We start from the raw sequence: 13,627 nt of genomic DNA on the forward strand, positions 1-13,627 counted from the left end.
GTTTGTAATTATAATCGAATACCTGAAATATTTCGACTAACTTTCAGATTCCATTATATTACTATCAATTGATTCATATTATTAGTTGTGGTGGAGGAGGAAAAGGAGGAGGTGATGTCAGTGGGTTGGAGGAAGAAGATAATAAGGCGGTGTTGATGGAGATGGTTGTGGTTGTGGTTGTGCTGGTGGTATAGAAGTGGGAGGAGAAGGTGATGTTGCTGGTGGTGAAGGTGGACGAGGATGCGATATAGGAGGTGGTCTTGATGTCATATCTGAACATCGTAACCGGTTTGGTGGCGGCAAATGTTTTGTTGGTAACGATGTGAAATGGTAGTGGGGAATAAAAGAAAGAGGTGTTAGTTGATATGAAGGAAAAAGAAGGAGATGAGGTGTTGGTATTGGATGTAGAAGTGGTAATGGTAGTGGTAGTGGTTTTGTGGTGGTGCGGCGGTAGGTGGTGGCAGTATTATTAGAGGAATGAGGAAAAAGAAATGAAATCACGAAAGGAGAAGAAAGATTTATACGCATATATACAGTAAAGGGAAGGTTTGGAAATACATAAAGTAATGAAAACTAAATTTAATAATTTTAAATGGAAATGGGGTTTTTGTTTCATTTTTCCTGGATATGGTTTTCATTTAGCCCAAATAATATGGTTGGTGTTTGTGTAACTCAAAGAGCATCACTTTGATTTTTTACAGTTTAATATGTATAGATTTTGAATCATAAACCAAGTTTGTGCATCCCAAAAAAATTTAGGGTGCACTAGTGTGCTTTCGTTAGGCTCTTTATGAGTAACTGACTTATAAATTTATATTAGAGATGTGAGAAAAGAAATCTTAAGATTTAAATGAGCTAATACTAGCTCTACTAGTGGCTGATACCAGTCCATCGATCCAATGGTCAGAATCGTCAGGATCGTTTTGTCTTATATGGACGGGTATCAGCCCTTAGTAGCTGGTATCAACCCATATAAATCATAAATACTGTGATGGTTTTGAAAATTAATACCAGCTCTATTAGTGGCTGATACCAATCCATCGATCCAATGGTTAGAGTCGCCAGGATCGTTTTGTCCTATATGAACTGGTATCAAACCCTGATATCAACCCTTAGTAGAGTTGGTATCAGCCCATATAAATCATGAATACTGTGGTAGTTTTGAAAATTAAGTAGTGTTAAAAATAAATGCACTTCTGCACTGGTGTCGATAATTAACACCAACTTATGTGGTACGCCATTAAGCACATTGATTAGATGTATAAACTAATGAAGAATACGTAAAAGTAGTTTTTTTTTTCTTTTCTGAAGCAGTAAAAGTAGTAGTACAAAATATCCAACAAGTGAGAAAACAAAGTATCACAAAGATGAGGATGCGGAACCCTAAAAAATTAAAAGTGGCATTGCTGTTCATTTAAACCTCTTTTCTTCCTGTTGACACTTAATTATATGCATAATCCAATGTGGGTATTGATTGGAAAACTCAAACTTTTCTCCATCGTTTCCCACTTGCGTTTCTCTCTTGTCAAATCTTTCATCCCATCAAACCATCAACTAACTATATTGTGTTACGCTTTGTCTTTTTAGAATTATTTTCCCCACTTTGTGAGATAATAAGAGAAGGAGAAAGCGAGAGAAAAACAAGGAGAAGAAAGTATCCATTGTTAATCATCATCTTCAATTCTATGTCATGTCTGTGAGATATATATGTACTTACCGTAACTGTTGAAACCTTCTGTTCCTTTGCTTTCTGTCAAATCCCACTAGTATTCCAAAGAATGTGGGTCTCATCTCATGGGTCTGTTCCCAACCCTATCTATCTCTCTCCTCTCCTCTCGTTTTCCTTTTCATTCTCCTATAGTGCAGTCTAGATACAGTTCATGATCATCAAGTAAACTAACAAAAAAACAAAAAAGTGCACAATCTGTTCATTCATATAATCAAACTTAAACTGGGTAGAAGGGTTTATAACCAGACCTTGAAATGAAAAAAGCACCACAAATAAAAACCAAATGTATTTGTTGCGTTTAGTGGGCGTAGTGTGTTATGTTTCATGGTCTAGTCATAAACCCCTCTTACTAGGTTCTTGACTAAAACAGTCGTTGTTGCTGTTGCTATTTCCTGTCCAATCAAATAAACTGAATGGATCCAAACCCTTGTTTTCTATTTTCCCATCTGATTTAGCTCCACTGAATCCTTGTGGTGGGAATAACAAATCTGGCTCCAATTCTCCTAAATCGGCAAAGAAATCGTCTGAATGATTTGTTACATCCGGTAACACCGAATCATCGTGATAACTCCCATGAAAACCTTGATTACGCATCTGATTATCATCTCCATCAACCGCATGATCTATTGATGATGAGTTTTGATGATGATGATCAAAACTAGTCTCTCCCGTTTCCTCTTTAATGGAAGAAGCCATGAACAATGAAGATTCAGTATCATTAAACAGTGATGGAGACTCGTCGATCATACTGTTTTCATTATGCTCTTCTTTCATCAATAAGTTTGTGAACTTGTTAGTTTGAGGTGATGAAGATAGTGAAGGCTTTGAACTTCTAATATGGTTCTTCGTTGGTTGAGATCTTGTCGAGCCAGCTAAGGCATTTCTTTGCGTCGGCCACGGGTGATTATGTTCGGACGTGTAGGTTATGGCCAACATGTTTGGATCAGTTCTACTTCTTTCCACTTGTTTCCTAGCTGAACATCCTTTTGAGCTACTACACCTATAATAACCCCTGTATGCATTGAGCATATACATCTCTGGGTCAATACGTACGTACACACGCTGAACCATTCATATTGATTAATTATAATGCTAAGAAATGACAGTCTACAAACAAATCAAGGTAATACTGCAACATTTGCTACGTACCTTGGAAAAGGAGAACCTTTGATGGGTTTTTGGCCATATTTTCTCCAAGCCCATAAATCTGAAGGAACAACTTCACCGCTAGGTCTACTGTTCACAGCTGCTGGTGCTGGGATGCAGACAACCTTCTTTGCTAAACTCTTTCTGCACGTTCGCATTTAGACGTCAAACACACAATTACGGTTTGTTCCTGACTGCATATATATATACAATGTTTTGTACAACTCAAGTGCAGGCACGAACAAAGAAGAAAAAACGACAAAATGTCGAATTATACGTGAGTTTTTTTTTTCTTTTTGTTATCGACAGTATGGAGTTACTTAACATCGAATATTATTGTTACCAAATTAAAAAAAAAATAAAATCGAAACTTATCCATTTTCAATAATTTTCAAGGTTCAGAAATAGTTCATCATGTGGGCATATTGTTGACACGAATAAAAATATAGGGAGCTTAAGTTTTATCTACAAAAAGAACTCGTATGCATAGAACTTCTCAGAAACTATAATTATGCATGATCATAAGCTAATAGATAAAACTACATCAATTAATCCCCAAATGTTACTTTTATTAAGGTAAGTAACCTCAATTTTCTCCATGGATATTAACTCCCACATGGATGCGTTAGAAACCCAAGCTTCATAAAAAGGATAAAACCCTAACTTTAATGAATTTAATAAAACGAAAGCCAACCAAAGAGATCCCTGGTTATCCCCATGAGAAAATATGTATTTTGGAGGTAGTGTTTAAATCCAGTAACTAGTTTCCAGAACCCGAGATTTCTTTCTTTAATTCTCTTTGTTATTTTCGATTTTGGGTTTCATAAGAAATTCACCGACTTGGATTATATAATTTCTACTAAAATTTAGTAGAAAAAAAATAATCATACGTTTACTAAAAATGTTAACCTATGATGCTTCAAAAAAAAAAAAAAGGGAAAAAAAAAAGAAAAGAATGTTACTAAAAATATTAACCTTACCTTCTCTTTATGCCTGCATGATTATATCGCGGAGATGAGATCTGTACTGAACTATTATTGAGGGAACCACAACCGACAGAAGAAGTATTTATTCCTTTGATCATATCATGAGTAACAATTAATTGAGCAGTAGAACTTAATGATAAATTTTCTTTAGGTGAAGAAACAGTTGCTGCAACCGACGATGAAGATAAATCGCGAGGTGATGATGAAATAGGTATCTTTATATTAGGAGAGAGCTGAAGCATCCCTGAGAAGACATGACAATTAGGTCTTTTCATCATCTCTTCATCCAAAATCCTTTGAGCAAGAAGATTACTGCAAACACTATTATTATTAGTAGTAGCACCGGTGATCATATCACCTTCGGTAATATTCATATTAATTGTCGGATCCACTGAACTAGATGAAGTACTGTTATCAAAGATTCCACCACCAACACCTGCTAGGTCTAAATCATGAAGCAATGGATCTCGAGTACTAGAAAAAGGATCGCCAAAATTATCGATGGGTTCTTCCATCGCGGTTGAGAATTTGATGGTCTCTGCTGGAAACTCCCAACTAGGTGAAGCAGCTGACAACTTATTCTTTCCGGTACTAGTACAGCTGATTGCATCATCCCCCCCACCACAAACGCGGAGCATGTCTGATAAATCACCTTGATGTTTTTCCATATCTATTCTTATTGCAGGAAAAAGAAAAAAAAACTACACATCAAAAGTTTAAGCTAGCTAATTAATGAACAAAAAACATGACTTTATGAATCCATGAAACATGATTGTTTTTGTTACATACTCAAAAGATCAAAACAAACCTTGCATGTAATTTAGTTTTGTTTTTTTAGAAAAAGTGAACCCAAGGTTCAAAACATTGATCTTCTTAATCAAGAGAAAACAAGTCATCAGTGCTTGAAGTCTAAAGAGAGAGAGAGAAATGAGAGAGGAGTTGCAAGAAATGGCGTTTAGTTACTTTAGTATGATCATATAATGATAAGATATGATATTTCATTTGGACGCTGACTTTTCCATAGGAAACAGCTCTTCTTCTCACGCAACTAATATAGTAAGATGCATACAGAAAGATAGAGAAACAAAAAGAAACTAGTATGGTTTATTTTTTTAATCTTTCATGGAAGAGATAGGGAGAGAGCTAGCTAAGTTAGGTGTTGAGCTGGCTAGCTCAAAATGTAGCATCGAATGGTCGAGATTCAAGAATCCATGCAAATATATGCACCAAACCTTTGAAGTTCGAACTGGACTGGACTTCTTTCACCCAGTGGGTCAATACTTCCCTAATCCTACGTTCCTACTCTCTACTGGGAGACCTTTTAATTAATAAAGAGTTGCAGAAACATGTGATGGAAAAGGGAAGAGGAAGTGGCGGCAAGCAGCCGCATTTCTCGGGAATACGTTTCCAAAAGATTTTCCTCCGTTTCCAACTTTTACTGCATAATGAAAGGTTGCCCAAACACTTCTAGAACATAAAACACGGTTCGACTAACTTATTAGCCCAGATAAAGAGTGGTTTTTCTTTTTTCTCGCTCCAATAAAATTAAAAAAGCGACAAAACTATTCATGGAGTAGGTCTTCCTAATGATTAGCCGCGAAGCCACTCACTGAAAAACCTATTGAAAACGATAATAAATTCTTCCAGACCATTCCACAGATGGAATAAAATCTGGCCTACCCTCAAAAAACTCAAAAATATCCTCAGCCATTAAACAGGCTTGTTTGGCCGAGGCATCAGCTGAGAAATTAATCTCCCTATAGCTATGAATATAACGAACGTTGATGTAGTAAGACTTCGCAATTTTCCACTTCTGCACCAGCTGCCAAAGCAGCTCACCCTTTTGAAAAGCTTGAATACAACTCTTTGAATCAGAACGAATGCAAATACTCCGCATATTCCATCTCTTAGCCATAATCGCACCATAAATAATCGCACATACTTCCGCGTAGAAATTTGTTTGCCAACCAAGGCCAACACAAAGCACCTCCGAACTTGCATCACGGAAAACAACACCTGAACCAGCTTGGCCCGGGTTTCCGAAAGATGCACCATCACAACAGATCATGATTTCATCTTGATTAGGAGGAGTCCAACTAATCTCAATTGGGGTATACGTTTTGCATGATCTATGCCGCACCTTGAAATAATTCAGAATGCGTAACTCTTCTAAAGTATTATGTATATGGCCTTTCATTCTAATTGAATTATCACGAATTACCTGATAAATTCTCCCTTTAAATCCCATCCATTGAACAACCATATTATCAAAATAAGACTTATTACATAACTTCCATAACTCCGTGACAATTGCAAGATTTGCAACCAACCACAGGTCCTTTATCATTTTACTTTGACTCTTAACAGCCTTATACGAGTCCACCAGGTCTTCACTTGCATCCAGCTTGAAAATTCCAGCCACCCAAGCCCAAATCCTCCTAGCAACTCTGCAATGCCAAGTGATGTGGCTAAGAGTTTCGCAACTTTTCCTGCATAAGCGGCACATAGTAGGCATGCTCCTACATGTCTTCTTAATAATATTGTCTTCACTAGCACAACATTGCTTGGCCCAAATCTTCTAGTATTGCACACTCAAGGTAGGGTGCACAACCTTTCTACTAAACAGATTTGCACAAGCCACAACTTCTGCCGGCATCTTAAGAGCGGCCTTAGCCGACTTAACTGAAAAACGCCTTTGCTATCTAAATCCCAAATTTTATAATCCTCACCACCAGCAATAACAGGCAAATTTTCCACATCAATATAACAACGAATCATCAAATCTCTTGTTTTTTCAGGAATAACCCAAACACCATCAAAAATGATATCACTTACTTTAGCCTTAAAATCATTAAGGCCTTTGGAAGTGATGCCAAGTCTTTGCGCAATAGAAAAATCGCAACACCAATTATCAAAAATAGGGAAGTATTAGCACCATTACCTATAATTGAGCGTGTATGCTTCTGCACAAAATTGTAAACCAAGCGAATTCCAGAAAAAACCGAAGAACCCAACTTATAATTTATCAGATTTCCATTGATCTTAAAGTATTTGACCCTCAAAAATCTGGCCCAAATCTTGTTTGAATCCCGAATAGAAATCCAAAGCTTCATTAGCATAGCCTATTAACATCTTTTAACTTCTTAATGCCAAGACCACCTTCACGTTTTGAGAGACATAGATCATCATATAGAACCGTAAAATATTTACGTTTCTTAGCATCACCGGACCAAAGAAAATTTCTAATGGCCCTCTCAACTTGCTTAATAACCGTGCATGGCCATTTATAAACAACCATAGAATGAATAACATAACTAGAAATCACCGACTTAATTAGCACAAGCCTCGCCTGAAATGATAAAAGTTTACCTTTCCAGCCAGCCAGCTTGTCCATAGTCTTCTCAACAACTTGGCGAACATGAATATGCCGAACAATACCAGGTTTCAATTGAATACCTAAGTATTTATCCGGAAACATAGCTCTCTCCATACCCAAATAGTTAGAAATAACAATAGCACGAGAAATTCTATCAACTCCAAAATAAAACTTGCTCTTTGCATAGTTTACGCACTGGCCAGACGCACGTTCATACAAAACAAGCATATTCTTCAAATTTTGCAAACTATGAAGATTACCTCTGCAAAATATAAGGATATCATCCGCGAAAAGTAAGTGTGTAGGCGCCACGCCTTTTTTACTAACCATAACATTCATACTATGATTTGCAAACAACTTGGAAAGATTGCAACTTAAAACATCTTCAATAAGAACAAATATCAAAGGTGATAGAGGATCAACTTGACGAAGACCTCTAGTAATACTGAAATAACCTTCAGGGCAGCCATTAATCATGACAGAAATCTGAGCTGAGCTAAGGATATTAAGAACCCACATGCACCAAGAATCAGAAAACCCATATTGACGAAAAACTTCAGCTATGAAATCCCAACTTACCGTATCAAAAGCTTGAGCAATATCCAGTTTGAGGCCAACATTTCCATGCTTCCTTTCCGTATTCATCTCATTGATCAATTCAGACGCCAAAGCTATATTCTCATGAATGTTTCTACCCTTCATAAACGCCACTTGCTCTTCAGAGATCAGCTTATTTAGCACAATACCAAGCATGGTAGCCATAATCTTAGTAATGATCTTGAAGAAAAAATTACTCAAGCCAATTGGCCTATAATCTTTAATAGCATCAGACTTGTTATTTTTTGGAATAAGAACAATAAAACTAGATTTAATTCCATTGGGAATTTTACGCATAGACCAACAGTTTGCAATTGCATTAAAGAGATCTCTGGAAATAATGTCCCAGCACTGTCTATAGAAAGAGCCTGTGAAGCCATCTGGGCCAGGCGCAAAATCGGCTCCCAAGTCAAAAACCGCCACTCTAACTTTCTCCAAAGATGGAATAGCATCCATATAAGCACTCTCAGTAACTGAAATGCTCTCATGTTCAATATCAAATAAAACTGGATCAATATGAACGTCACCACCATTGAACTTGTCCTGATAATGGTTAACAATCAAATCCTGCAAAAACAAAGTAGTATCGTTAGAAACCTTAAGCTCTGAGATGGTATTTTGATTTCTCCTCATGCGAATGCTATTATGAAAGAAACGAGTATTTTGATCACCATCCTCCAACCAAGTTACTCTCGACTTCATATTAAGCATAATTGCCAACTCTGTTCTCACATCATCAATATCCTTTTTGGCATCCACAACCCTTAGGAATTGAAACTCATCACCCGGATCATAATCAAGAAGATCATTTCCAGTTTCAAGTTTTAATTCAGCCTGCTTCAAGCGACATTGCACATCTCCAAAAATAGTTCTGTTCCAAATCTTCAACACCTCCTTTAATCTCTTCAGCTTAGAAGTAAAAACAAAAGGGGGAGCACCATTAAGATCCAAACTCCAGTTCTCCTCAACCAACTGCATAAAACCTGGATGGGAAAGCCACATATTCTGAATTCGAAAATGAACTCTAGCCGGCATTGGATTTTCAAAAGAAAACCCAAAAAGGGGGGAATGATCTGAACAAACCCTAGGCAAGGCCTTGCATCTCCAGTTCGCATACTTATAGCACCAAGCATCATTAACAACCGCTCTATCATGTTTAGAGACAATTCTTTGAGCTCCACTTCTACAATTAGACCAAGTATATTTTTTACCAATAACATCAGCCTCAACCAAACCATTGTCAGAAATCCAGCTACGAAACTCATTCATATAAACCTCTTTGATCGACATTCCACCCTTCTTTTCTTCCAAGCGTAAAACGCAATTAAAATCTCCCAACACCAACCAAGGAATAGATATAAAACCTAAACCCAATTTACGCCAAAGTCTCTTTCTTACCACCGGATTATAAGAAGCATGAACATCTGTAATGAAATCCCCCGCAAAATTCACAGTAATTGCTTGCTTTGAAGTAGATAAAATATCAGACCTCAATAGAGTATTTCTCCATAAAATCCAAATATTACCTTTTTCTCCATCAACCTCATTTGTAATAACATCTTCACAAAAATCAACCAATTTAAGCGACCTAGCAACACGTACATTGCAGAAAACATGCGGCTCTGCAATGCAAATTACGTCAGGTTTGTGCAAGAAAGAAAGCTCATGAAACTTGGCTCTTGCACCATCCTTAGCCAAGCCTTGAGCGTTCCAATAAAAAACATGCATTAATTAACCATGCTCCTTGAAGGGCTTGCTGAACCCTTATCATCTTCTTTGCGTGTCTGACTTCCACCTCTTCTAACAACTTAGTCATCATCCTCAACCGGCTTGGCACCAGGTTTGCTTTTCTTTTTTGGCGCGGTTTTAACAGCGCCCTTCTTAGCCAAATTATCCAACTTCTTTTTCCCATCTAACTCTCTTTTAAGTTTATCTTCTTCATCTTTAGCGGCACTCCATTCCAATTTTTCAGCTCCAGTCTCTATGTTACTAGTACTAGCAGATTGCAAAGAATATGGCGGTTTTTCCTTAATAGGCAATGCATCAGCTTCAATGCTTTCTTCTTCATCTTCACTATCTTCAATACCAGTTTCAAACATATTAGAAGTCTCAAGAACTTCGTCAGTTCGAACTGGAGAGGATCTTCTAGCCGTTCTAGTTGGAGAACTAAAACCATCATCAATTTTTTCCAAATCAAAATTAGATTGCAGCTCACCTGTTACTAAGAGTGAGTCTTGAAATTCTTGCATTTGTGAAACATCTTGTTGAACAACTTCTTGTTGTTGTTTCTCTACGTCCAAAATACCACCTTCTTCTTGAGCACGCTTCTCTTCCTCTTGCCTCTTCTTTGCCATAAGCAATTGTCTAGTGTTTTGCAATTTAGCCAAGAGAGCATCTTGTTCTATTTTTGCAAGATCTGCAACTTTAGCCATATCATCAGCTATCTTTTTTTGTTCATCATAAACTTTGTAAAGTTCTTCTTCTTCCTTTTCAAGGTCCAAAGAGATTGTAGCAGCATCATCAGCAAGTTCACACAAGGCACTGAACCATCTGTAAGATTAGTGCTAGCGGATTCAGGAAAGGCGTGCGGAATGTCTGCAATATTGCCATCTTCAGAAATGCTCGAAGATGGACTGGGAATCAGAGTACGACGCCCAGTATGTCTAACTCCTCCAATACATAACCCATCATTGTTATCCTTGGGATCTAATGATTGTTCTCCTCCTCCTCCAGTGTATGCCGGTGGTGGAGGCTTATCTTTTAGCTTAACATATTTTTCCTTCTTCCAGTAATCCTTCAGTTCATCCATTTCAGCCTTAAGGGCCGCACGTTTCAATGCATCCTCCTCAGCATCATGCAACTTCTCCAAATCTTTATACCTAGCAGATCTGCATTGGGATAAAGTGTGACCAACTGATTTACAATGATCACAAAATTCTGGCTTATTCAAAAAATCATAATCAAGACGAAAACCCTCCGGACAATCTTCATCATCAATGACAAGCTTAGGCAAAGGTTTTGAAAAATCTATATTCACAAGTATCACAGCAAAATAGCCATATTCTACTCTTAGTGTTCTCGGATCAACAACTACAGGCTTGCCAAGGACACGAGCTATTCGAAATAAGATTTCCTCCTCCCAATATTTAAAGTGAAGATATGGAAAACGCACCCAAACTGTTTCCCTTGAGTTTTTTTCCGTTTCAGGATTAAACATAGGTGTCCATGGCAGCATCTTTAATTTTTGTTCCTTAACTTTCCACGGACCTTCATAGCTAACTCTTTTACGATCAACTTCATTGTTAAGCTTAATGACAAAATAACCTTTCACCCATGGAATAAACTGGACTTGGCCTGTTAATTTCCATTGATCGCATAGAATACGCTTAACATCTTCAAACTTAGCACCTAGGGTTTTAAAATCAAAACGGCCTACAATACTGAATTTCCATACTTCTTTGGAACGTCGAATGACATCTTTAGGAATTGTGATCACAATCTCCCCTGTAGAGGCACGAACCGGAGGATGTGACAAAGAGTCCGCATCAATATTGGACATAACAATTGATTTCTTCTTAACTATATTTGCATACGAACTATTCCCATCTTTGGAATTGTCCGCACCATGATTAGGGTTACCTTTTTTTGGAACGTAAGTTAATCTTGGCCTTGAACGTGATCGATTCCTATTTTGAGAACGATCATGGCGTTGCTGATTTGGATGATTGCTCAGATCAGGCGGAACTGATTGATTTAGCGCCATTGACGCCAAATCTTAGCACAAAGAACGCAAAGAGAAAAGAGAAGAGAAAAAATCGGAGCTAGTCCGACCAAACCCTAAGTTTTTGCTTTTTTTTCCCAGATAAAAAGTGGTTAAGATTTGTGTGGGGGAAAATAAATCTAATAAATGGTTTATTAATTTTTTATTTCTCTTAATTAATCAAATAAATACATATTACATAAATAAACAATAATATATACTAAAAATTATATTAGCAAACATTATCTCTTAATTAATCTAATAAATACATATTACATTAATAAATAATAATATATAATAAATGTTATATCAACAGATGTTGTTAGTGATAGTGGAATAAGTAAGGGTGGTAGAAGTGGCGGCGGGTGTTAGAGAGTGGTGGATACAATTGAGTGGTGTAGGAGGTAACCTTAGTGTTGGTGGAATAAATAGTGTCAATCAATGGTTTTTATGGTGGTGGATATCGGTGAATAATAGTGGACAATATTAGTTATGTTGTAAACCCATAGATGTGCGGCCCAGCTAGATATCTAGGGTTTCCCTTCTACATGTATGTAAAGGACATTGTTCCATGTAACCCTATTATCATGATGAATGAAAACTATTCTCCGCATTTTTGCTTTCCCTACATTTGCACTGCAACACGTTATCAGCACGAGTTCTACCATGAAGCTAGAGTTGGAATAGATGATTCTTTTAATTTTGCGATCAAAAATTTTGTTATCAACAAGCCGAAAATCTCTCCATCTGTCATCATATAGGGTTATGGCGGAAGATTTGATAGAATTGCCATCAAAATTGTGCATCCATTAATAATCCGCTAATGGGATATTTTGATTGATGATGGGAAGATGTATTTAGATTTATTCATGTTCATGGGAAACGATGCATTTAGATTAGAGGGTCGTGCATTTTGGTTGAATCACACGGAGGAATCAGGTAATCTATGTTCAGAAGGTGCATCTGTTTGGGTTTTCTTCGTAGTCTGAGTAAAGAAGAAGAAGAAAAAAAAAGGGGGGAAATTTCGTCCCAGGTCCCAGCTGTCCGATCCTGTCTTAATCCGGTCCAGTCCGATCAACTCGGTCCAACCAGGTCCATCCAAACCGGTCTGATCAACTCGGTCCAACCGACCCGACCCGGTCCAATCCAACCCGGTCCTGCATGTTTCTGTTCTATTCAGTTTTCCGGTTTTTGGGACGGGACGTGCGCGACTAAGTCTGTACTGGTTCTGCCTATGTACGTTGGGAACCAAAACTGTGAGGTATGTAAATAAAGACCGGATATTCGTTGGGATTATTTATATGTTTTTAAAAAAAATACCTAGTTCTGGTTTTTGTATTAAGATAAGTCCATATCATATAAACGGTAACTTCAACTATGACTGTTGATCTCGATCATTAAGAGTTTTGGTTTTAGTGTTATTTTGTTCTCTTGAATATGATATTGGCTATAGTTGAATGGTGTCTTTTGTTTAATTGGTTGTACGAACTCAATTCCAATGTATTTATTTGGGGTTTAGAAGTACTTGAGCACCATTATTGTGTACTTGATATTTTCTTCCCAAATTTGAAATGTTTTGTGGGATGCAATCCACTGGATCGACTATTAAGACTCAGTATTTAAAAAAAAAAATACGTTGCAAATAAAATCACATGTATTCCAAATTTTGTGGAAGAACTCACAAAAGATGATTTGAGTCAGAAAATTTCCATTTCTCTACTTCATCCATGATATTAACGAACCAGTATATGTTGAAATATGACAACAAGAGAACTATCTTTGGTAATCTATTCAACCTAAAGTAATTGATTAACATTTGTAGTGAGATTCTCTTGGCCTATTGAGATAAAGAAATTTCTCAAATTAAGCTAAACGTAGCAAAATTGAAAATGGAAAGAACCCCGAAGTAATGAGGGTTAGACGTAATGACTCGTATAAAGCATGTGAAAAGGGATATATATATAATGAGACAAAGATGTATTTTTTCCCAGTAGTAATGGCACCAAAGTATAGGTATCAACTGAATATGGGAT

General features: G+C 37.1%; 1 protein-coding gene across 1 annotated transcript; it reads right to left on the minus strand.

Annotated features, from left to right (window-relative positions):
* Window positions 1-1,277: 1,277 nt before the first annotated feature.
* Window positions 1,278-4,992, minus strand: LOC113287268 (probable WRKY transcription factor 14). Its single transcript, XM_026535961.1, has 4 exons — window positions 4,670-4,992; window positions 3,856-4,531; window positions 2,879-3,019; window positions 1,278-2,741 (listed from the first exon to the last, which is right to left on the minus strand). Exons 1-4 carry the CDS (start codon window positions 4,755-4,757, stop codon window positions 2,063-2,065), a joined length of 1,584 nt encoding a protein of 527 aa, XP_026391746.1. The 5' UTR covers window positions 4,758-4,992; the 3' UTR covers window positions 1,278-2,062.
* Window positions 4,993-13,627: the final 8,635 nt, after the last annotated feature.

This window comes from Papaver somniferum, chromosome 6, assembly GCF_003573695.1.
Source record: "Papaver somniferum cultivar HN1 chromosome 6, ASM357369v1, whole genome shotgun sequence".
Taxonomy (NCBI): domain Eukaryota; kingdom Viridiplantae; phylum Streptophyta; class Magnoliopsida; order Ranunculales; family Papaveraceae; genus Papaver; species Papaver somniferum.